General features: G+C 36.7%; 1 protein-coding gene and 1 long non-coding RNA gene across 14 annotated transcripts in view; one reads left to right on the forward strand and one right to left on the reverse strand.

The window, feature by feature from the left end:
• AGBL3 (AGBL carboxypeptidase 3) overlaps nt 1-26,829 on the forward strand; it is a 108,495-nt gene that overhangs the window by 20,183 nt on the left and 61,483 nt on the right. For 12 of the 13 annotated variants that reach the window (XR_003034242.2, XR_009494152.1, XM_059885617.1 and 9 more), the window contains 3 exons: nt 19,005-19,112; nt 21,892-22,030; nt 23,223-24,002. Coding sequence is in view for 11 of the 13 variants with exons in the window: in XM_059885617.1 (XP_059741600.1) it covers nt 19,005-19,112; nt 21,892-22,030; nt 23,223-24,002 (1,027 nt within the window). In the remaining 2 variants the exon portion in view is untranslated. Of the gene's footprint in view, nt 1-19,004; nt 19,113-21,891; nt 22,031-23,222; nt 24,003-26,829 lie in introns of those variants that run through there. The other variant, XM_059885621.1, reaches the window with a different exon arrangement.
• The window catches only part of LOC104972216 (uncharacterized), an 84,335-nt gene continuing 62,530 nt past the window's right edge, over nt 5,025-26,829 (reverse strand). The window contains exon 4 of the long non-coding RNA XR_009494266.1: nt 5,025-13,834. This is a non-coding gene — a long non-coding RNA (uncharacterized lncRNA). The remainder of the gene's footprint in view (nt 13,835-26,829) is intronic.

Genomic DNA, 26,829 nt, shown 5'->3' on the forward strand with positions numbered 1-26,829 from the left:
TCAATAAGGTCCGGGAGTTGGTGATGGACAGGGAAGCTGGCTTGCTGTAATACATGGGGTCGCAAAGAGTTGGACACAACTGAGCAACTGAACTTAACTGAATGGCTAGTATATTTCAAAAACAATTCAGATTAATAGTCAGTGGGTGCCGGGGACCAGCCCCGGCTGATCCAGGGAATTCGAAGCGGGGACGGCGTCGGCGAAGATCAGGAAACAATTGCTTAATTAAACGTTAATTAAGGATATAAAGAGTAATAGAATGAGGATAGCTCAGTAGGAAAATTCAGTGGAGAAAAGAGGCTGAAATAAGGATAGCTCAGTGAGGAAATTCAGTGTAGAAAAGAGGCTGAATAATTCAGCCAGAAGGTAAGAGAAAGAACGACATGGTGAGACCAAGTTTCGGTGAACAAGGCCCGCACTTTATTTTCCAAAGTAGTTTTTATACCTTAAGTTATGCATAGAGGATAATGGGGGAAGGGGTAGAGTCATGCAGTAAGCCAGGCTTTCTTCCTGCAAACATATCATATGCAAAAGTTTAGGTGATTTGCATCATCTTCTGGCCCGGAGGCCTTTTTCTCTAAAGGTGATTATTCTCAAGTCATGCGCCAGCCTCCAAAAAGCATTAGATAAAGTTGCATTCTTACAGAGCAAAGGTGTGGTGGGCTATAACAAGAAAAAGAATTAACTCAAGGGTCCCAGGTTACAAACATTAAAGCTATTACTTACACCAACTATATTAATCAATACACTGCCAGGGACACAGCAGGTAAGGGATATGGAAACTTAGCAGCAAACATTGGCTCAACAAGTGAAAATCCCTTCACCAATACAATTTCTAATCAATCTTTTAACTACTCAAAAGAATCTGTGTTTAGACAGTTTAGAACATCTCCTGCCTCTCACAGTTGGGAGGCTCTGAACAATCACATGTGGCCGGAAAAACCTATTCAGGCAGGCTAGAGGATTTCCAAAGGAGTTTGTAGGTTAAACACTGTCACACCCAGGAATTATTAACTGGAGCTGTAAGCTAACTCTTTTTTCAGAGAGGTCGTGGGGGACAGCCCCCCGTAAAGTCAGAGGTGTAGGTGAAAGCACAAAGCAGAAAGTAGGCAGACTCTGGCTTTGGGGGTAGATTGCTCGAGAATTTCCAGGGAGACTCCTGAGGCTTGATCCCGCCTTTGCGTATGCCAAGCCTCCTTCCTCATGACCTTTGCCAGAGGCGCTCGCTCCCCGCAAGTGGGATCTGGTTGTTATGGTTCCTGAGGTAATGGTTGTTAGGATGATGATAATGTGATGGGATTTATTAGTACAGGAAGGGTATAAACCAACATTTTAGGGATGGGCCTAATGGCTCATTTAGCTGACTTTCCTATAGAATATGGTATTATGTGGTAGCAGAAAGAATTTTGAATTCTTAAGGGTAGGTTCAATTCCTATGATTCTAAAGGTAAGAGAATTTAAACCTCTATTTACTCTATCAAAGTTACTTTTATCAGACATACTTCTTATGTTTATGGAGGGATGCTTGGTATTGTAGAAGCCTGATATTATAATGGGTAATGAGACATGTCATATGATTTGGACTAGCGTTAGATGGCATCACGAACTCAGTGGACATCAGTTAGAGCAAATTCTGGGAGATATTGAAGGACAGGGAAGCCTGTTGTGCTGCAGTTCATGGGTTTGCAAAGAATTGGATACAACTTAGCAACTGAACAACAACAAGTGTTAGCAGTATGAAATTTTTTTTCCAGATTCATAGGAAAAGATTGTTAGTGATAGTGTTCTGATAATGAAGTTGGTTGTGTATAGATCTGGTATATAGGGCTATGGAGTGCTCCTAGCAACAGGATTATTGTGAAAATGTTTATTCTGATAATGTCTGCTTAAGAAAAATACAACAAATTTATCTGCTGCATATTCTACGTTGAAACCTGATAAAGTTCAGAGTTTTCTGTTAAGTCAAAAAAAAAAGCTCAGTTAGTTTCTGCTAGAGTAGAAATAAATCATATAGCTAGGGGTCATGATGGGAAGATTATTTGTAAATGTTCTTGTGTTGTGATGAGGGTTTTAAGGGTGAAAGATCTATTTATTAAGAGAACGTATAAAAGAATAATTCGGAGAAGGCAGTGGCAACCCACTCCAGTACTCTTGCCTGGAAAATCCCATGGACGGAGGAGCCTGGAAGGCTGCAGTCCAAGGGGTCACTGAGGGTCGGACACGACTGAGTGACTTCACTTTCACTTTTCACTTTCATGCATTGGAGAAGGAAATGGCAACCCACTCCAATGTTCTTGCCTGGAGAATCCCAGGGACGGGGGAGCCTGGTGGGCTGCCGTCTCTGGCGTCGCACTAAAGTGACTTAGCAGCATAAAAGAATAATTACTAGTGTTACTTCATATGAAATTGTGCTGCTGCTCATCAGGCTCCGATTAAGTATTTTGAGTTGGAAGCCCATCCAGCTCATAAGGTGGAGTTTACAGCTAGGCTTGTTATAACTATATATAATACTCCTAGACTTATATTAATGAGGGGGGTAGGGAATAGCTAGGGGGATTCACATGATTAGGGTTAGAGTTAGGGCTAGGATTGGTACACATGGTGAATATGGAAATGGAGGGTGCAGCTGGTCATAGTGGTTCCTTAATGAATAAAATGACTGTTCAGCGGTGGGTTGTAACAGACCACATGGTCCTGTGATATTTGACTCTTTTTAGTTGCATATAACCTAAATTTTTCATTCAATTAATGTTAGGAATGCTATGACTGAAAGAAGAGGATAACAAGTATTAATATATTAATTATAAACATTTTGTTAGGGAGAAGATTTGAATCTCTGGCTTTAAGTTTTATACAATTTCTGGGTTCTGCCACCTTAACAAACCCTGGTCTTGGGTAGATGTTTTGTATCTGTTAAGTTGAGACTGTGTCATTAACTAGTTTTAACATAGTTTTTAAAGTAGACCTTATTTCTCTTGTTCTTTCATACTGGAAAGTGAAGTCGCTCAGTCGTGCCCGACTCTTAGCGACCCCATGGACTGCAGCCTACCAGGCTTCTCCGTCCATGGGATTTTCCAGGCAAGAGTACTGGAGTGGGGTGCCATTGCCTTCTTCTTCATACTGGAAGAAGTATATAATAGATAGAAACCAACCTGGATTACTTCAGTCTGAACTCAGAGATGACAGAGGATGAGATGGTTGGATGACATCACTGACTCAGTGGACATGAGTTTGAGCAAGCTCCGGGAGTTGATGATGGACAGGGAAGCCTGGCATGCTGCAGTCCATGGGGTCACAAAGAGTCGGACACGACTGAGCAACTGAACTGAACTCAGATCATGTAGGATTTTAGTTGTTGAACAAATGGACCTTTAATGGTGGTTACACCATTGGGGTGTCCTGATCCAACATCAAGGTTCTAAACCTAGTATTATTTATACTAGGTATATCAAGCCTGGCTGTAAACATCAAGGTCGATATGAACTCCAGAATAGGATTTTACTGTTATCCCTATGCTAACTTGTTCTGATGGTCAGTTTTTTACATCAGTAAGTCATAATATGTTTTGACTGGTAAGTCTAGACTTTAAACCCTTAGAGGCTTTTTTGTTCTCCAGGGTCACCACAACCAAAATTGTCCACCTATATAAATTTTTGTTATCTCTCGGTGGTTTAGTTATTTTTGTTGTTGTTGATAAAGCTCCATAAGACTTTCTCATCTTGTTTTGTTATTCCTCTTTCTTCACAGGAAGGTCAGTTTCACTGATTGAAACTAAGAGACGGTAAAACCCTCGTGTGGCCATTCATACACGTCCTTATTTAGAGAACAAATGATTATGCTACCTTGGCCTGGTCAGGATGTTAACAGTTGTCACTGGGCAGGCAGTGCCTCTAATACTGGTTATGCTAGAGGTGATGTTTGGTCAACAGGCAGGGTTTGTGTTTGCCAAGTTCCTTTTACTTTTTTAAAATCTTACCTTGGGTGCCTGCCTATATTGGATTAACAGTATATTTGACAAATAGTTTAATGTTGAGTTGTATTAATATTTCAGTTCAGTTCAGTCACTCAGTAGTGTCCGACTCTTTGAGACCCCATGAATTGCAGCACGCCAGGCCTCCCTGTCCATCACCATCTCCCGGAGTTCACTCAAACTCACGTCCATTGAGTCAGTGATGCCATCCAGCCATCTCATCCTCTGTCGTCCCCTTTTCCTCCTGCCCCCAATCCCTCCCAGCATCAGAGTCTTTTCCAGTGAGTCAACTCTTCACATGAGGTGGCCAAAGTACTGGAATTTCAGCTTTAACATCATTCCTTCCAAAGAAATCTCAGGGCTGATCTCCTTCAGAATGGACTGGTTGGATCTCCTTGTAGTCCAAGGGGCTCTCAAGAGTCTTCTCCAACACCACAGTTTAAAAGCATCAATCTTCGGTGCTCAGCTTTTTCACAGTTCAACTCTCACATCCATACATGACTACTGGCAAAACCATAGCCTTGACTAGACGGACCTTTGTTGGCAAAGTAATGTCTCTGCTTTTCAATATGCTATCTAGATTGGTCATAACTTTCTTCCAAGGAGTAAGCGTCTTTTAATTTCATGGCTGCAGTCACCATCTGCAGTGATTTTGGAGCCCCCAAAAATAAAGTCTGACACTGTTTCCACTGTTTCCCCATCTATTTCCCATGAAGTGATGGGACCAGATGCCATGATATTCGTTTTCTGAATATTGAGCTTTAAGCCAACTTTTTCACTCTCTTTCACCTTCATCAAGAGGCTTTTAGTTCCTCTTCACTTTCTGCCATAAGGGTGGTGTCATCTGCGTATCTGAAGTTATTGATATTTTTCCCAGCAATCTTGATTCCAGCTTGTGCTTCTTCCAGCCCAGCGTTTCTCATGATGTACTCTGCATATAAGTTAAATAAGCAGGGTGACAATATACAGCCTTGACATACTCCTGGGTCCTGAAATAAGACCCAGGTGCCTGATAAAGTTAATAGAAACCCATAAATTATGGACCTGGAGCAAGAAGAGGGACATCTTATTCCATTTATTTCAGAGTAAGTTGTAGCCATTCTTACATTTCACCTCTAAAGTTCAGTCTTTGTAATTCTTTTTTTATTTTGAGCTAAATTCTACATTCAATGAAATATACAAACCTAAGTATATCTGTCTGTGAATTTTAACAAATGCATACATCTGTGTAATCCAAACCCCTACCACAGTATACAACGATGTCATTGCAATCACTTGGAGAATTTAAATACTTAGGTTTGAATTTAACAAAACACCTTTAATACTTGTATGCTTAAAACTACACAATACTAATGAAAGGCATCAAAGAAGATGTCAATAAATCTCAAGAAATACACCATGATCATTGATTGGAAAACCCAATCTAGTAAAGGTGTCAGTTCTTCCCAAATTAATATACAGTTTCCAGGCAATTCCTGTCAAGACTTTTTGAAGATATAGACAGATTTATATGGAAAGGTAAAATAACTAGAATAGTTAGAATAATTTGAAAGGAAGTATAAAGTGGGAACAATCAGCTTACCTGATTTCAAGACCTTTTATGTAGCTACAGTGGTCACAGCCTTGTGGTATTAGTGAAGGGATATATGTATAGAGAGATTAGTGAAACAGAACAGAGACTAGATGCTTTTCCCTATAAGATCAAAGACAAGACAAGGATATCTGCTTTTGCCATTTATATACACATATTTGCAATGTGACTAAATTTGATACTTACCTTGCACCGTATTAAAAAAATTAATTCAAAATGGATGAGGAACTAAATGTAAGAGCCAAAACTATAAAGCTTTTAGAAAAAAAAAACATAGAGCTAAATCTTTATGATCTTGGATTTGGCAATGGATTCTTAGTTAGAAGATGAAAAGTATAAGCCACAGAAACAAGAAAAATGAATAAACTGGATTTTATCAAAACTTAAAACTTTCATTCTACAAAGGAAACTATCAAAAACAAAGAAGTACCTAAAGAATGGAAGAAAATATTTGCAAACAATTATATCTGATAAAGGACTTGTAAAGAACATACAGAACTCTCATAACTCACAGTAAAAGACAACCCAGTTTAAAAGTGGCAAGGGATCTGAACAGACATTTCTCTAAAGAAGAACACATGAAAAGATGTTCATCATCTTTAGTGACTTCAGTTCAGTTCAGTCGCTCAGTCGTGTTTGACTCTTGGAGACCCCATGAACTGCAGCACGCCAGGCCTCCCTGTCCATCACCAACTCCCAGAGTTCACTCAAACTCATGACCATTGAGTCGGTGATGCCATCCAGCCATCTCATCCTCTCTCGTCCCCTTCTCCTGCCCCCAATCCCTCCCAGCATCAGAGTCTTTTCCAATGAGTCAACACTTTGCATAAGGTGGCCAAAGTACTGGAGTTTCAGCTTTAGCATCAGTCCTTCCAAAGAACACCCAGGACTGATCTCCTTTAGAATGGACTGGTTGGATCTTCTTGCAGTCCAAGGGACTCTCAAGAGTCATCTCCAACACCACAGTTCAAAAGCATCAATTCTTCGGCGCTCAGCTTTTTCACAGTCCAACTCTTACAGCCATACATGAACACTGGAAAAACCATAGCTTTGACTAGATGGACCTTTGTTGGCAAAGTAATGTCTCTGCTTTTCAATATGCTATCTAGGTTGGTCATAACTTTTCTTCCAAGGAGTAGGCATCTTTTAATTTCATGGCTGCAATCACCATCTGCAGTGATTTTGGAGCCCCCCAAAATAAAGTCTGACACTGTTTCCACTGTTTCCCCATCTATTTCCCATGAAGTGATGGGACCAGATGCCATGATATTCATTTTCTGAATATTGAGCTTTAAGCCAACTTTTTCACTCTCCTCTTTCACTTTCATCAAGAGGCTCTTGAGTTCCTCTTCATTTTCTGCCATAAGGGTGGTGTCATCTGTGTATCTGAGGTTATTGATATTTCTCCCCTCAATCTTGATTCCAGCTTGTGCTTCTTCCAACCCAGCGTTTCTCATGATGTACTCTGCATATAAGTTAAATAAGCAGGGTGACAATATACAGCCTTGACATACTCCTTTTCCTATTTGGAACCAGTCTGTTGTTCCATGTCCAGTTCTAACTGTTGCTTCCTGACCTGCATATAGGTTTCTCAAGAGGCAGGTCAGGTGGTCTGGTATTCCCATCTCTTGAAGAATTTTCCACAGTTTATTGTGATCCACACAGTCAAAGGCTTTGGCATAGTCAATAAAGCAGAAATAGATGTTTTTCTGGAACTCTCTTCCCTTTTCCATGATCCAGCAGATGTTGGCAATTTGATCTCTGGTTCCTCTGCCTTATCTAAAACCAGCTTGAACATCTGGAAGTTCACGGTTCACATATTGCTGAAGCCTGGCTTGGAGAATTTTGAGCATTACTTTACTAGCATGTGAGATGAGTGCAATTGTGCGGTAGTTTGAGCATTCTTTGTCATTGCCTTTCTTTCTGATGTAAACTTATGCAAGGAAAAATACTTCTTGTTACTAATATTAACATTGTTGCCTCTATTAGTTCATAGATTAGTCCAATATAAATCTAGGAGTTGATTTGCTTGTTACTGATTATTAACGTAAAATTATTTGTGAGCTTTAGTACTTTCTTAATTGCCAGCTGTTTTTGAACCAACTGTGGTGTTGCTTATTTTTACTCTCTAGATAAGTTTGTACCCATTTCTAAAAAGCTATACCATTTTAGACTAACATTTAAAAATACATTAAAACTTATAAAGGATTTTTAGTAATTTTAAAATTTGAACTAAAATTCTTTTCCTGGACAACCAGCTGTCACCAGGCTTATTAGAATCTTCTCAGTACTTTGCTACATAGATGAGTTTGTTTTAATAAACGGTTCCTAAGTAGCTCATCTGGTTTTGGGATATTTAAGTTCTCTTTGTTAATGCTTGCTAGTTAAATCATTATGTGAAAGGTACAAGGGGTAAACTTTGTTTTTTTGTTAGTTTTTAGGCTTCTTTCATCACTCCCTAACTATTTTCTCTATAGTGCCAGAAGATATTAATTTTCTATCTCCTACACTTTGAATGTTGAATGAATATTTTAGTTTGCTTATACTAGTAGAATAGAGAAGGGTAGTAGGCTAGATTTAATTCAGAGTATTCATAAATTATGAAATGGCCTAGGTGTAAACTGGGTGCATTATTTTAACTATACTTTGAGTTATTCAAGCACACTTTCCAGTATGCTTTCTTTGTTATGCCTTCTCTCCTCTTATATAATTAGTATTTGCTATTAGATTATAGGAAATTATTACAATACTTGAGGAGGGTGATGGTTGGTGTGTGCATGCTTCATGGCCTTATTCAGTTTAAGTACTCTATTCTTAATTTACTACTAAATCCTCCTTTGGTTTTTTGCTTTCATAAAAAATGTTCTTTTGGTGAACATGAATTCTCAAAGTAGAAAATGTAGCTCATTTTTCCCAATTTTGTAAGTTACACCTTGGCCTAATGTTTTTATGTATAACAGTTATGCTTACTTTTGCTCCTTTTTAGGGTTTGCTAAAGATAGTGGTATATAGTCTGCATTAGCCAGGGTTGGTGAGGTTTATCAGGCTTTATTGGTTATAGAACAGGCTCTTTTAGAGGAGTGAGAAGTGCCACCAAGTCATTTGAGTTTTGAGCTGCTGCTAGTAGTACTCTAGCATATAATTTTGTTCCTGTAATTATTTGGGTTTAGGACTAAGCATAGTGGGGTATCTAATCCCAATTTGGGTCTTAGCTGTTGTGTAGTCAGGAAATAATAAAGTCACTTTCGTATTCTCTTTTTATTTTAGTTACAGCTTTTTATCGCTTAATTAAAACTGTATTTTATATTACTCTTTAATATGCTTTACACCATATTTCTGTTAATTTGGGTTAATCATTATGACCACAGTGGCTGGTATGAGATTTACCAGCCCTGTTAGTATAACTTAGTTGAACTTTTGTTTCTAGCTTAATTTTTATCACAGCTGCTTCCTATAGGGGTGTGGTTAAACAAGCTGTTGTGAGCTACTAATGTTAGTGTGCTTGATGCCTGCATTGTGTAATTTTATTAAAACTAATAGAAAGACTAGGACCAAACCTGTATGTTTATAGAGTTAGTGAACTCATCTTGGCAATTTCAGTGCCTTGCTTTCAGGCTTTAAGCTATATTAACATGTTGTAATATACTGAAATAACATGTATATTGTTTTTTATGTGATTTATGTTAGATTTAGTGTTAAAATTTTGACTAAAATTGTTGTCTAGGGATCTAGGAGATGTCTGTCTATATAAATGGCAAATATCTAAGTAGTTTATTGATACGATTGGGGTTTATTTTCTTGTTCTGTCTAATCTCAGTGGACATGAGTTTGAGCAAATTCTAGGAGATAGTGAAGGACAGGGAAGCCTGGTATGCTACTGTCCACGGGGTTGCAAAGAGTTGGACACGACTGAGTGACTGAACAACAGCAACAATCTTGGGTATTAAGTTGTCTTTGTTATTAGGTAGACGGCCAAGTTCTATGTATTTATATATTTTTGCCTTGTTTTGGGGATTTGGCAGGGCATTATGGGCATATAGAGCATGAGATTTAGTGGGGTGTAAGGGGGGTTTGTTAAACAGATCCATTACCTATTCACACGTTCATATGTGTGTATGTGTATGTGCACGTACGTGTATGTTTCTCTGCAATTATCTTTATGTCCTGTAACCACTGACTGAATAATACCTTATGGTTGATGATACTGGTAAATAATATTCAATTAAAGTCCAGCTACAGTTTTTTTTTTTTTTTTTTACTGTGTCAAGGCCACAGAAAGCCATAGCTGAGTCATACCTTCGCTTAAAAGTTCAGTCAGTTCAGTTCAGTTCAGTCGCTCGATCGTGTCCGACTCTTTGCGACCCCATGAATCACAGCACGCCAGGCCTCCCTGTCCATCACCAACTCCCGGAGTTCACTCAGACTCACGTCCATCGAGTCAGTGATGCCATCCAGCCATCTCATCCTCTGTCGTCCCCTTCTCCTCCTGCCCCAAATTCCTCCCAGCATCAGAGTCTTTTCCAGTGAGTCAACTCTTCGCACGAGGTGGCCAAAGTACTGGAGTTTCAGCTTTACCATCATGCCTTCCAAAGAAATCTCAGGGCTGATCTACTTTAGAATGGACTGATTGGATCTCGTTGCAGTCCAAGGGACTCTAAAGAGTCTTCTCCAATACCACAGTTCAAAAGCATCGATTCTTCGGTTCTCAGCTTTCTTCACAGTCCAACTCTCACATCCATACATGACCAGTGGAAAAACCATAGCCTTGACTAGACGGACCTTTGTTGGCAAAGTAATGTCTCTGCTTTTCAATATGCTATCTAGATTGGTCATAACTTTCTTCCAAGGAGTAAGCGTCTTTTAATTTCATGGCTGCAGTCACCATCTGCCGTGATTTTGGAGCCCCCCAAAATAAAGTCTGACACTGTTTCCACTGTTTCCCCATCTATTTCCCATGAAGTGATGGGACCAGATGCCATGATATTCATTTTCTGAATATTGAGCTTTAAGCCAACTTTTTCACTCTCCTCTTTCACCTTCATCAAGAGGCTTTTAGTTCCTCTTCACTTTCTGCCATAAGGGTGGTGTCATCTGCGTATCTGAAGTTATTGATATTTTTCCCAGCAATCTTGATTCCAGCTTGTGCTTCTTCCAGCCCAGCGTTTCTCATGATGTGCTCTGCATATAAGTTAAATAAGCAGGGTGACAATATACAGCCTTGACATACTCCTGGGTCCTGAAATAAGACCCAGGTGCCTGATAAAGTTAATAGAAACCCATAAATTATGGACCTGGAGCAAGAAGAGGGACATCTTATTCCATTTATTTCAGAGTAAGTTGTAGCCATTCTTACATTTCACCTCTAAAGTTCAGTCTTTGTAATTCTTTTTTTATTTTGAGCTAAATTCTACATTCAATGAAATATACAAACCTAAGTATATCTGTCTGTGAATTTTAACAAATGCATACATCTGTGTAATCCAAACCCCTACCACAGTATACAACAATGTCATTGCAATCACTTGGAGAATTTAAATACTTAGGTTTGAATTTAACAAAACACCTTTAATACTTGTATGCTTAAAACTACACAATACTAATGAAAGGCATCAAAGAAGATGTCAATAAATCTCAAGAAATACACCATGATCATTGATTGGAAAACCCAATCTAGTAAAGGTGTCAGTTCTTCCCAAATTAATATACAGTTTCCAGGCAATTCCTGTCAAGACTTTTTGAAGATATAGACAGATTTATATGGAAAGGTAAAATAACTAGAATAGTTAGAATAATTTGAAAGGAAGTATAAAGTGGGAACAATCAGCTTACCTGATTTCAAGACCTTTTATGTAGCTACAGTGGTCACAGCCTTGTGGTATTAGTGAAGGGATATATGTATAGAGAGATTAGTGAAACAGAACAGAGACTAGATGCTTTTCCCTATAAGATCAAAGACAAGACAAGGATATCTGCTTTTGCCATTTATATACACATATTTGCAATGTGACTAAATTTGATACTTACCTTGCACCGTATTAAAAAAATTAATTCAAAATGGATGAGGAACTAAATGTAAGAGCCAAAACTATAAAGCTTTTAGAAAAAAAAAACATAGAGCTAAATCTTTATGATCTTGGATTTGGCAATGGATTCTTAGTTAGAAGATGAAAAGTATAAGCCACAGAAACAAGAAAAATGAATAAACTGGATTTTATCAAAACTTAAAACTTTCATTCTACAAAGGAAACTATCAAAAACAAAGAAGTACCTAAAGAATGGAAGAAAATATTTGCAAACAATTATATCTGATAAAGGACTTGTAAAGAACATACAGAACTCTCATAACTCACAGTAAAAGACAACCCAGTTTAAAAGTGGCAAGGGATCTGAACAGACATTTCTCTAAAGAAGAACACATGAAAAGATGTTCATCATCTTTAGTGACTTCAGTTCAGTTCAGTCGCTCAGTCGTGTTTGACTCTTGGAGACCCCATGAACTGCAGCACGCCAGGCCTCCCTGTCCATCACCAACTCCCAGAGTTCACTCAAACTCATGACCATTGAGTCGGTGATGCCATCCAGCCATCTCATCCTCTCTCGTCCCCTTCTCCTGCCCCCAATCCCTCCCAGCATCAGAGTCTTTTCCAATGAGTCAACACTTTGCATAAGGTGGCCAAAGTACTGGAGTTTCAGCTTTAGCATCAGTCCTTCCAAAGAACACCCAGGACTGATCTCCTTTAGAATGGACTGGTTGGATCTTCTTGCAGTCCAAGGGACTCTCAAGAGTCATCTCCAACACCACAGTTCAAAAGCATCAATTCTTCGGCACTCAGCTTTTTCACAGTCCAACTCTTACAGCCATACATGAACACTGGAAAAACCATAGCTTTGACTAGATGGACCTTTGTTGGCAAAGTAATGTCTCTGCTTTTCAATATGCTATCTAGGTTGGTCATAACTTTTCTTCCAAGGAGTAGGCATCTTTTAATTTCATGGCTGCAATCACCATCTGCAGTGATTTTGGAGCCCCCCAAAATAAAGTCTGACACTGTTTCCACTGTTTCCCCATCTATTTCCCATGAAGTGATGGGACCAGATGCCATGATATTCATTTTCTGAATATTGAGCTTTAAGCCAACTTTTTCACTCTCCTCTTTCACTTTCATCAAGAGGCTCTTGAGTTCCTCTTCACTTTCTGCCATAAGGGTGGTGTCATCTGTGTATCTGAGGTTATTGATATTTCTCCCCTCAATCTTGATTCCAGCTTGTGCTTCTTCCAACCCAGCGTTTCTCATGATGTACTCTGCATATAAGTTAAATAAGCAGGGTGACAATATACAGCCTTGACATACTCCTTTTCCTATTTGGAACCAGTCTGTTGTTCCATGTCCAGTTCTAACTGTTGCTTCCTGACCTGCATATAGGTTTCTCAAGAGGCAGGTCAGGTGGTCTGGTATTCCCATCTCTTGAAGAATTTTCCACAGTTTATTGTGATCCACACAGTCAAAGGCTTTGGCATAGTCAATAAAGCAGATATAGATGTTTTTCTGGAACTCTCTTCCTTTTTCCATGATCCAGCAGATGTTGGCAATTTGATCTCTGGTTTCTCTGCCTTATCTAAAACCAGCTTGAACATCTAGAAGTTCACGATTCACATATTGTTGAAGCCTGGCTTGGAGAATTTTGAGCATTACTTTACTAGCGTGTGAGATGAGTGCAGTTGTGCGGTAGTTTGAGCATTCTGTGGCATTGCCTTTCTTTGGGATTAGAATGAAAACTGACCTTTTCCAGTCCTGTGGCCACTGCTGAGTTTTTCAAATTTGCTGGCATGTTGACTGCAGCACTTTCACAGCATCATCTTTCAGGATTTGAAATAGCTCAACTGGAATTCCATCACCTACACTAGCTTTGTTCGTAGTAATGCTTCTAAGGCCCACTTGACTTCACATTCCAGGATGTCTGGCTCTAGGTGAGTGATCACACCATCGTGATTATCTTGGTCGTGAGGATATTTTTTGTACAGTTCTTCTGTATATTCTTGCTACCTCTTCTTAATATCTTTGCTTCTGTTAGTCACTAGGGCAGTGCAAATTAACATTACAATGAGATACCATTTACAGTCACTAGGCTGACTAAAATAAAAAACCAGATGACAAAGTTGATGAGAAATCAGAACCCTCAAATCTTATAGCTACTTTGGGAAAGTTTGGTAGTTCTCTCCAAAGTGTATCAGGGTTCCCATCTGACCCAGCAGTTCCACTCCTGTAATATACCTAAGAGAAATGAAAACATGTCCAAAAAAAAGTACATGAGTGTTAATATGCCAGTATGACTCGTAATAGCCCAAGGTGGAAACAACCCAAATGTCCATCAGTGGATGAATGGATAAACAAAGTGTGGTATATCCACATGGGCTATTAATTGTACATAAAAAGAAAGGAAGTGCTGATACATGCTGCAACATGGATTTACCTTGAAAACATTTAGAAGCCAGATGCAAAAGGACAAACATTGTTTGATTCCATTTATCTGAAATGTCCAGAATAGGCAAGTATATACCGGAAGTAGATTAATGGTTGCTTAGAGGCTTGAAGGCTAGGAGATTGGAGAGTGATAGCCGAAGCGTACAGTGTTTTTTGGAAAGTGATCAAATAGACACCTGATTTATAATAAAAGTGAAACTTCAGAAGAATAATTAAAAGGTAGCCTTTTCAATGAATAGTGCTAGAATAACTGGATTTTAGTATTTAAAAAATAAAAACCCACTCCACTCCTACTCTACACAGAAATCAAGTGCAGGTTGGTTGTATATGTAAATGTACATCTACATTTAAAAACAACAAAACTTCCAGAAAATAATACAGGATAATATCTTCATGATACTAAAATTGGGAAAGAATAAAATGGAATATTATTCTATTAATTAATAAACATATTAATAAAAAGGAGTAAAACGCTAACCGTAAGGGAAAGGTTTGAAAATTTTGACTATAGCAAAGTCAAGAACTTTAGTACATTATTTTAAAAAACCAAGGCAAGTTATAGATTGGGATTATATACTTACAGTCTGCAATATATACCTGTCAAAGAGGTCACATCTAGAATATACAAAAGCCCTTCTACAAATAATTAGGAAAAGACAGCCCAGTTGGAAAATAGGCAAGAGATTTGAACAGGCACTTTATTAAAAAGGATATCCAAACAGCCAGTAAACATATCCTGAACCTTACTATGAAGTGATGTCTCATTGTGGTTTTAATGTGCATTTCCGATTATTAACAAGGCTGAGTATACTATTTCTTAGAAATCATGAGAGACCAGGTTTTAACTTGTACTAAACATTGGTGAGAATGTGCAGCAGCTACAGCCTTCATAGCCTGCTAGTGGGTATGTAAGTTGGTATAACTACTTTGGATTACAGCTTTGTATTATCTACTAAAATTGAAACTACACATGCCCTACGATCTAGAATCCTTACTCCCAGGTGTATATCCAAGAGGAATGTGGGCACATATGCTCGCTGTTTGTGGCACTGTTGTTCATAATACCCCCAAACCAACAGAGCACCAATGGCCATTACAAGTAGAAGCTGATAAATTAATTATAATATTTTTATAGTTACATATTATATAGCAATGAAAATGAACAAATTACAGTCACATACCATGACTGATTTCAAAATATATGTTTAAAAGCACAGAAGAATATATACTATGTTGTTCAATTTATGTAAAGTTCAAAAGTAGGCAAAACAAAACTATAGTTTCAGGTGTATATTTGTGTAAATATAAACTATATATTATATATAGGTATATATGTGAATACTTAAGTTGAAAATTATAAAGGAAAGTAGGAAGTGATTACACTGGAAGGCTAATGGTTACCTTTAAAGGTAGTGATTAGAAGGGGACATGAGTGGGGCACCTGTGATACCTGCAGTATAGTATTTCTTGACCTGAGTGGTATCTGCTTTGTGATAAATCACTGAGCTATATTTTTGTTTCTGTACTTTTCATAAGTATAATTCCTAATAAACAATTTGTTTAAACATTTGGTTTGTTTCTGGTCATGTGAGCTATGGATAGAAGTATGTTTTGGTAGATTTGAAAAGTGAGCACAAATAATTGGCAAAAAAAGATAAATACATCAGTGCAACAGAATAGAATCCAGAAAGAGGGCAAATGATTGTTGACAGAGGCACCAAAACCATCCAGTGGGAATAAGGGAAAATTCTTTTCAATAATTTGTGCTGTAATGACTTGGGATCCAGGTAGAAAACAATAAACCTTAACCTCTATCTCACTTAATACACAAAAAATTAATTCAAAATAGATTGTAGACCTAAACATAAAAGTTGACATGTTAAAGTCCTAAAAGAAAACCAGACAGTATCTTCGTAACCATAGAATAAGGCAACAATACTGTAGGGAGACTCGAGAAAGAAAAAGGAAACAATGAAAATATTAATAAACTTGACTTCATTGATATTAAAAATTCTCATCAAAAGACACAGTTAATAAAATGAAAAGGCAAGCCACAGTCTATAAAAAAACATTCCCAATGTATATCTGACAAAGGACTTGTATGCAGAATATATGAAGAATTATTACAAATCAATATTAAAAAGAAAAAAACTTAAAAATGAGCAAAACACTTGAGCAAACTTTGCTTAAAGCAAGACATATAATGGCTAAGGAACATATGGAAAAATGTTCAACATAGGAAATTAAAAGTAAAATCACAGTGAAATAAGAACTTTACATCTGGGATGGCAACAGTTTTTTTTTTTTTTTTTTTTAAGGAGGCTGACAACTCCAAATAATAGAATGTAGAACTGGAATTCTAATACAAAAGGTTTGGTAGGTTTTTTTTAACAAAAACAACAAAAAATATATATGTATCTACTCCGTGACCAATGGTTCTACTCCTAGGTGTTTAGAGAAATTAAAATATATGTCCTCAAAAATAGTTGCAATAATTTTCATTTTCATATTTATTCATAATAGTAGAAAACTGGAACCAGTTCAGAAGTAGGTGAATGGATATCCAAACTATGATATAGCCATACAATGGCATACATATCAACAATAAAAAGGAAAAAAAACCTGGTAAACACAACATAGATGAATTCCAAGAACATACTGAGTTAAAGAGGCCAGAAACAGATGACTATATATGATTCCAATTATATGAAGTTGTAGAATAGGCAGACTGGTTTACAGTCACAGAAACCAGTGGTAGGGGTTGACTTGGAAAGGGCAAGAGGAAACTTTCTAAGATGATAAAGAAAACTGTTCTGTATTTTGATAGGTGTATTGGTTACATTATTATATATTTTTAAAACTCATTAAACTGTACAGTTTTATGAGTACATCATATTATATATAATATGTAAATTTTTCTCAATTTAAAAAGTAGCCATAATTCTCCACGGGGATCCGTGTATCCTCACCCTTTGAAATACCACTTTGCGTCTCCTTCCATGAAGAGGTGTACTGTTGCCCTATCCCTTGAATCTGAGATGGCCTTGTGACTTGCTTTAGCCAGATTAAGTGTGGCAGAAAAGAAAGCATGCCAGTGTTGACCTAGGCCTCAAGAGACTGTACAGTTTTGCTTTCTCTTAAACCCTGTCCAGCCACCATGGAACGATTCCTTGCTAGCTTTCTGGATAATGAGAGTGAAGCAGAGATGAGCTGAGGTTATCCTAGATCAGCCAGCCTCCAGCTAAACCTGCAGCTGATCAAGATACATGAGTGGACCTAACCCATACCAGAAGAATCACTCAGCTGAGATAGATAAATTACTGTTTTATGTCACTAATATTTGGGGAGATTTCTTATGTAGGAAAAGCTAAGGCTTAGAGTCCAGGCTCTATAGTAATAAACTATAGCCCATGGGCCGGATATAGCTCATGACTTATTCTGAACCTTTTATTCAGCATTGGAAAGTGGAACATAAATTAATCTTGGGAGAGGAACACCTTTTATAACCAATACCCAAAGAATTTCTATTAATAAAATACCACAGTTATAGGAATACAGCCTGTCAATAGGTTTTCTAAAGTAGTCTCAAAGTTTACAGGGATGGCAAGTCATATTGCATTTGTACACAGACATTAGGTTAATTCCTCTGTGAAACTTTTAATAAGAGGGAGAAGAAAATGAAATAACTTTGTAACCTAAGTGAGAAAAGGTATCCTCAAATTGCATGAAGATATAAAATGAGATTACTGTACTTTTTAAAGGTCAGACTGTACAGCTTTTTGTATCAAGATGGTTAAAAAAAAAAGTAAATAGCTAAAATTCCCTGAAATTTTAAAACAGGTGCTGTATTATCAGTTCATTGTTAATTTTGGTTTGAGCTGATTGTTTTCAACTAATGAGAGTCTCACTTCTAAATTTTAATTTGCTTTATTGTTATCAGTTGTATTGTGTGTTATTAACCCTACAAAGTACACTGTTGAATATTTTCATTGATATTCTGCTCTGTGCTTTTTCTGTAGCTAGACTTGACCCTTATTCATCATGTCAGATACACTTCTGCTGCTGAAGCAGTTGTACATAAAACACCAAAAACGTATTTGTCCAGCAACACTTGTTTCTCATCACCAAGTTCTTTTGTTTGTTTCAGCAAATGTATTTGGGATCGCAGAGGCTGGCTCCCTCTACTGGAGCATTTCTATTCCCAGAGTGAAGCACAGTCTGACACAGAGCATCCAATAATACGTAGAATAAGTAGAATGAGTCACCAAATTCTTGTCCACTAAAGAGTGGGAACAACAAGGGGTGCTTGGACCGTGAAATCATTTTTTCCCAACCAGATAGATCATGGTCAAAAATCTGGTGCTAAAGATAATGAAGAGTAGGAAAGCTGGTATAGGTAAAGGAAAAAGTGTGGCTCCAAGGATAGCCTTTCAATGGGGAGACAAAAGAAACTTGAACCATGCATGCAAGCTTAGGGGGCAACCATTAGGAAGCAAAAGACTGAAGATGCAGGGAAAGGGAGAATAAAACGGTGAAGTAAGTTTCCCAAAGATAAGTTAGAGAGGCATCAAGCACCCAGGAGAAATAGAATCTTCAGTGTTAAATCTGTGGTGGCACAAAATAATCGTGAACTATATAATGACTTAGAACCAAGGTGCAAACTGGAGTAGGAAATGGCCACCCACTTCAGTATTCTTGCCTGAAAAATCCCGTGGACAGAGGAGACTGGTAGGCTACAGTCCATGGGTTTCACAAAAAGACATGACTGAGTGACTGAGCACAGGGTGCAAATAAAATGTTAGGGGTTTTGTTAAAGTGTGACCATGCTCATTATTACTTTCAGTGAGAATCCAGCTTTGCTGGATTTGAGCCTAGATCTATCAATGAATAATTTGAAAATATACAATAAAATCTTACTGCTTTATTTGGAAGTCATATTCAAATAATGATTTTTCTCCAGATTGGACCCCTTCAAATCCTGAGCCAATGTACATCCCCACGGGCCTGGAGGTGGAACCCCTTTATGCAAACTCCAAGGAAGAAACTGTGGTTTATCTAGCCGAAGATGGTGAGTACATAATGAGACATGTTGCGATAAAATATAATAAATTGGTGTCTGGGCTAATCTATTTGTATTTGTTCTGCTGTTTATAGTGGAAATTGCCAATTACCAGGAAATCCCTGACTCCATAACTATGTTTGGTTAATATTGATGCAGATGTTGATTCAGTGCTAAATGTATTCTTGAAGGTGCATACTGCAGTTTATGCACAGTTATTTTAAAATGAAGCTTCATGCTGACCATGAGAATGAAGAGTTTCATTGAGATGGAATTAAACTTCGCATAAGTTTTCAAAGATATATCCAGCAGAGTGCTCTGCACCTGTCTGTCTATAGGTCACGTTCATGCAGTCTTTCAAATGGTTTATTTTCATTTCATGCCAGTTTGATGCATCTCTTGGGATTGCCAAAAAAAAAATCCCACATCACAAATATTATCCAAGATTATATCTCAGGAAAGTGTTCTTGACACTCAAGATTAATAATTGGCATCAAGTGTACTAATAATCAAACATAGAAGTCTCAACCTGTATTCTAAACTGCTGCTTCTGAAACCCTAATGTCAGGAAGTATGGGACTCCTGTACAGTTTCACTATCACATTTGTATATCTTAGAGTATATATTAAAGATAACTTGCAGGGAACATGTATTTTATTTAAAGAGCTGGCAAAATAGAGGAATTCACAGAGATTGCTTCCTATATAGTAAGCAATTACAGAAATCATATATTCATGCATTTTTAAATAACTGAGGTGAGAAAAACACCTCTGATTTTTTTCAATTTGATTTCAAATATTTACCCAGCTGACCTACCTTATAACTTCCACACATAACTTAAATGAGATATAAAATTAAAGTAGCTGAGGTGAGTCAGTCAAGGTCTTGTCAGGAATTGGATGGCAAATGTAATTTAAGAAATTTTAATGAAAAGATATCTTATAAAAGGGTGGACAGAATCAAGGGAGAATAATAAGGGATGGTGAGACAACACTGAGTTGTCAACAGAACAGAACCATTGTTTCTCCTCGGCATGAAAGGGTAAGAGATCAGACTGGTGTCGAGACCTGTAGCTGTAGGAGGAGGAAGTCCCCAAACAACTGGGCATAAAGAATTTGGGGTTCACATTTTTTTCTTTAAAGATATTGTTCCATTATCTCATGACATCTGTTCTCTTTAAGAAAAAGTCAGACATAATTTATATCATTGTTCCACATTATATATGCTGTGTCTTCTGTCTATGATCTGCCTAGATTTGTTTATCTTTGTATTTATCCTGCTTGGAGTTTGCTGAACATCTTGGATCCATAGTTTAATAGTTCTGTCTATCCAAATTTGAGAAATTTTCAACCATTATTTCTTCACGTAATTTCTCCATGATATTCTTTCTCTTCTGTCCTTTGGAATTTCAAGTATACATGTGGTATATTTCTAGTTATGTCCCACATTCACTGGATCTTTGTTCTTTTTTATAATCTCTGGTCTTGAGTTTGGATAATTGTATTCATTTGTTTGTAAGTTCACTGAGTCTTTTTTTTTTCTTTCAATATTCAATTTCTCTTAAGCCCATCTGGTAAATCTTTCATTTCTGTTATTGTACTTTTTATTTTTAGAATTTTCATTTCATTCTTTTTATAGTTTCCTTTTTTTATTAGTTGATCTGTTTATTCATTATCTTTTCCTTTTAACATAAATTCAGAGTCCTTCTCTGTTAATCGTACCATCTGAGTTATCTTGGGGTCTGTTAAATATATAAATATTTATTGGATCACATTTCCTCATTCTTTGTATGCTTCATAATTTTTTTTTTATCACATGTGGGAAATGGTGAAAGACATGTTTTGGAGTTTTCTTTTTTTTAATTGCATTGAATTTTTTTTCTGCAAGGCAGCTAAATTCCTGACAAATCATTTTGCTTCTTTTAGAATTGGTTTACTTTCTTTATAAAACAGATCTGTTTTTATTTTGTCATTCATTCTAGGTCATGACCCTTCTCCTAAATGTGGTTTTTATGCCTAATATTCAACCTTTCTAGAGTCACAGTTAAATGCCTGCAGTGCTCAGTGAAGCCTTTCTATTCTGGCTAAGTTGGAATTTCAATATATCCCAGAATGTTTATCCTCTGCTATCTCAGGAGCACTCTGTCCTGTCTTCCTTAATCATACCCTGTGCTTGTACAGCCAGGTCTTCAGCCAAGCAACCACCATGTAGACTACTGAAGCCCCGCTCTGTGTAGCTTTCTTCTACTACCTAGGGTGCTAATTTCAGCAGCCCCAGGCAACAGTTGTGCCTCCTCAGCTCAACAAGACTGTTATGCTATCCTTAAGTGACATCTTTCTAAGAGGTAAAAAGTACTCCCAAGAAGAAATGTAAAGTTAAAACATGAGCTTATTTCATGTTTTTATCTTTTTTCAAGAACTTTATGTAGTTCTAATCTTTGTGTTGTCTGAATGTGTGGAAATGGTTAATTCGTATGTTTTTTTTTTTTTTTTAATCCAGTTTTATAGTCATTTACAGTGAAAAGACAGTTTCAGGAACAATTACTTCATTATAACCAGAAGTAGAATTCATGTATTTCTACTGTGAGAAATACATGAATTTATTCTAGGCATGGCTTTTCTAATCTAAATACTCAGACTTTCTTATTCCAACATAAACCTATATGTTAGTGTCATATTAAAATTTATAACCCTTAGTGACACTTCAATTATACTATAGCTCCAAACTCTTTGCAGAATAGCCTATAGACTTTAGATATGGCTTGAACATCTTTATGGTCTCTCATCAGCCTACAAAGAGCCGTGTTTTGTGTATTCCCGAGTTGGGGGCAACCGGACACCCTTGAAGCAGCCTGTGGATAACTGTGATGATACTTTGATGTTTGAAGCAAGGTTTGAGAGTGGTAATCTACAGAAGGTAGTAAAAGTGTAGGTTTTAATTATTTTTATTTGAGGAGCTAGACTATCAACTATTTGCTGGATTAGGTACAGTAGTTTTAGTATCCATTGCTGAACTATAATTTCTTGAAGTATAGATGCTAATTAGAGTTTATCATAAGAGGGTAGGTATGGAAGGTTCTGGATTCAAACAATTTTGAGAGCTATGAATGAAAGTTAAGCAGGTTTCTGTAGTGTACTTTTTCAGTATGCCAGTATGAACTGTTAAACACACATGAACACTGGTTCTCCAACTTTTTAATGCAATAGGTCTTCAGATGAGTATTCTATAAAACATGCTTGGGAATATGCACACAATTCAAGGATATTCTTTTCTTAAAAAATTTTGTGAAAAATTTTAAACATACACTAAAGTACAGAGCATAATATAGTTCTACCTACACTCATCACCTAGATTCAACAGCTCTTAAGGTTTTGCAATTCACACACACACATATACACACATAATAAGTGCATAATGCTGATAGAATAGGAAGTTACTTGGTAAAGAAAAAAGTCACAACTAACCAGGTGAAATTGTTGTATATATAAGCAATGTATTAATGAATTTAATTTGCTTTTATTTAAGTATCTTCAATGATTAAGTATGGGGAATGCAAATAGTTATCAAATATAGTTCCTGTCCTCTCAAAGAGTTTAAAATTTTGTAATTCATATGCTCATAGTAATTTATATATGTTTTTAACCTTTGTTAGAGATTGTATTTCAGATCTCTAGAGTTAGAATCTAAGATAAAACAAATATGTGTCTGAGGTAAAAAAAAAAAAAGAAAAAGACACTGGACTTTAATTCTTAAAAACTTAAGAACTCTTTAATCACTTCCTTTATAGGAAACATAACTGGGTTAAAATACATAATTTTTTGTCAAATGCCCATTTTTTTAATGTGCTCTCTTGAATTACAAAGGGATAAAAAGGCTTCAGAATTAGCATAGAATTAGTTTCACATCCAGTTAAAAGAGAAAATTTCAAAACAGTGATCTTTTCAATTACTTGGTATTAGATACTGCTTAATAAACACTGTTTCCCAAGTAAAAAGCTTTCCATGAATAGGTAGATACACAAATATATTATTTGTATATTTATTATTACTTTTATTATTTAAACTTGAATGTCATTTTTACATTTTTATGTCTCCCCCCCTTCCTTTTTTTGTGTATTAGGGGAGAATATGAATACCAGCTGACTGTGCGACCTGACCTGTTCACAAATAAACACACCCAGTGGTACTATTTCCAAGTCACTAATACTCAAGCAGGAATAGTCTACAGATTCACTATTACCAATTTCACCAAGCCTGCTAGTCTTTATAATCGGGGTATGCGCCCACTGTTTTATTCTGAGAAAGAGGCCAGTGCTCATAATATTGGCTGGCAGAGAATAGGAGACCAAATCAAGTATTACAGAAACAACCAGGGGCAAGATAGGCACCATCATTTTTCACTTACATGGACGTTTCAATTTCCACACAGTAAAGATACCTGCTACTTTGCTCACTGCTATCCGTACACTTACACAAACCTGCAAGAATACCTGTCTGGCATCAATAACGACCCAGTACGGTCAAAGTTCTGTAAAATACGTGTCTTGTGCCACACAATTGCTAGGAACATGGTGTATATTTTAACGATTACTACCCCCTTGAAGAACAGTGAGTCAAGAAAGCGAAAGGCCGTGATTCTGACTGCAAGGGTACATCCAGGAGAAACCAACAGCTCTTGGATCATGAAAGGCTTCCTAGATTATATTTTAGGAAACTCAAGTGATGCAAAGTTGCTTCGGGACACGTTCGTCTTCAAGGTGGTACCCATGCTGAATCCAGATGGTGTGATTGTAGGAAATTATCGGTGTTCCTTAGCTGGACGGGATTTAAACCGTAACTATACATCTCTCCTGAAGGAATCATTTCCTTCTGTCTGGTATACCCGGAACATGATCCGGAGGTAAAATAAGCCTCAAATTACCCTCTGCTTATTTAGTAAACTTGATAGTAAGAATTTTGCTCCCACAATTGCACTTACTTTACTCTTAACTTTCCTTAAGATAGTTTAACTATAGCTACTTAATTTTTTCCCTCATTCTTCCCACCTCTGCTTCTATACCTTTCTGGCATTATGCCACTACATTCACTAGCTTTCTTTTAAATAATAACATTTTAATAGCTTAGTGAAACTTAAGTTTGCCTGTCCTAAATTTGGTTTCTTCCTAAAGCTAATGATGTTTCTTTTGGAATCCTTGAGAATCCCTCATTAATTACATCTAGAAAATTAATTACATCTAGAGTCTTTGAGTACTGCATTGACCACACATTGCTCTGTGTTGAGTCTCTTAGGATGATGATAAGTTTGCATACTTATTTAAGCTTTCATGAATAGTCTGCCCCTAGAAAGAAATGAACAGCTTTAAATTTTCTAAAGAATCAGAACAGTAAAATGCATGTAATATTTAAAGACTTGTTGGATTACTGAGTGAATTCTTTAACAGATTCAAGTAATAACAATCAGGAACAGGCGTTGCTAGAGTAGAAAGATTTATTGGAGTGAAACAGTACCCATTCCAAGTCCAAAGCCTCTTAACCTTTTTGGTTAAGAACATGGAGACTGAAATGAAAACACATCAAATGGGAATCCCTGCTCTGTCATTTGCTAACTGTGTAATCTTGAGCAGTTTAGAAACAAACCCAAACCTCCATTTCCTCATCTATTTGTAAAGTGGGAATAGTAATACTTACTTCACAGACAGGAAGATTAAATGAGATTATTACTAAGGTGCCCAGAATAAAGTGTCCAATACTACTGGAATATTGGAAGTTCTAAATGTATTCAGTGTTTCCTCAAATGTAAAAAGAAAAGGAGTTAATGAATTAGATGTAGGTGTAAAAACTCTTTGTAAACTTTTTAGGATTGTTCAAATGTTACATTGATAAGTACTGTTACAGAGTGTTTGTATTCTCACCCGGCTCCATCACCAGGGCTCCTAGTGCAAGTGTCAGAGCCCCATTTGAAGGACCACCTCAGGGATACCTCCAGTCCCTGAGAGGAGCTGACAGGCTTCCAAAGCTCCCAGCATGGCTCTAGTTGTCTTGAGTTCAGCCTCAGCTTTCATGTTAATCCTTTCATCTTAGACACATGGAGAGGGAAATGCAGATCCCCACAAAAAGAAGTGAAAACCCTGGTTTTATACCCCTCACAGATGTGGATTTCAGGATTCTCTGAAGTTACTTGGGAAATATTTAAGTGATAAAGAATAACCCATGTCTGACTTAGTTTCCTGGGGATGACAGACAAAAGAGCTGAGTAAATGCAATGTGGTATCTTCTATTGGGTTCTGGGACAGAAAAAGGACATTATTGGGAAAATTTGTGAAATCCAAATAAGGTTGGGAGTTTAACAGTAATATACCAATGTTGGTTCCCTAGTTTTTGACAATATTTCATGGTTATGTTAACATTAGGGGAAAATGGACTGAGTGGTAGCCATATGGACACTGTCAACTATTTTTGGCAATTTTATGTAAATCTGAATTTATTCCAGAATTTAAAGTTTATTTTTAATAGAAAGGAACTTTTGGAGCCCATTTGAGTATTTATAATGTCTCCTTAATGCTCTTTGACATTAAGGGTGCCTGGCCCAACACAAGATGGATTACAGCCAAAGCCCCTTGGCTTGTCTCTGTGAAAGCTGTTTATCTTAGTTCTTCTTAAATTGTCTCATAAGAAGCTTAAGGCAGGAATCTATTCAGTAAGTTTCAGAAAGACTTCCAAGAGAAAGAACTACCTTAATGCAATTAATCATAGGCAGTAAATGGAATAAAAGACAGTCACATATGTGTGGAAAGGTGAGCAGCTGTAAGTATGCCTAAGATTAAATATATTTAGAGTATTTGAAAATAATAGATTTTAGTGTAAGATACTTAGTATATCTTAACTGTGGGTAAGAAAAAACTCCCAACTGTTTCTAAAGGGATTCAGTGTAAAATGAGAGACCCTGTTGCTTTGTTTCACTTCAAAAGTAGTAATTAATATTTCTTTGAGATTTAATTACTTAGAGTTTATTTTGACTCACTTAAAAGAAACCAGATGTTCATTAAAACTGGGGAAATGATTTTAAAATGTATAGTTTTATAATCTAATTCTAAAAATTTGCAATGATCATTTGATGGCTTTATGTCAATCTTATGTTATATCAATTTATTGGTCATCAAATGAAAAAGGGCAATAAATTAATATATGTAACAGATTTCAGCTTGGAATTTCACTGTAGTTTAAAAAAGTACTGTTTTGAATAAAACCTAACTTTGAATATTTTGATTTTAAGATTTAATATTTTGTTATAAAAGTAGTACATTTCATATTAGTACAAATTGTTAACAGTTGTATTTATCCTTCCAGATATAACAGTGTACGTAATTTCAGTTATTTGAGTAGCTGTATGAAGTTTGGAAATATGAAAATCAAGGCAAAAATGCCCATAATCCTACCACTTTAATACCACCACTTTTTCACCTTTTGAAAGCCTACTGGTTATTTTTATCAACCAGTTTTGAGGGGCTTATTTTTTATTACTTTAATATTCACTGAATGCCTAAATTATACAGGCTAAAAGAATTGTGCTCTTGAGAAATGATTTCTGTAAATTATTTATTAGAAATTTACCAGAAAAATAATCAATTCAAACTTTGGTACCATTTTTCTCAAAATGGTATTTATTCACGTTACTCAAAAAGTGAATGTTAACTGGCTTCAGCATCGAGTCATCAGGCACAAGTTTT

The sequence above is a fragment of the Bos taurus genome, chromosome 4, assembly GCF_002263795.3.
Source record: "Bos taurus isolate L1 Dominette 01449 registration number 42190680 breed Hereford chromosome 4, ARS-UCD2.0, whole genome shotgun sequence".
NCBI lineage: Eukaryota > Metazoa > Chordata > Mammalia > Artiodactyla > Bovidae > Bos > Bos taurus.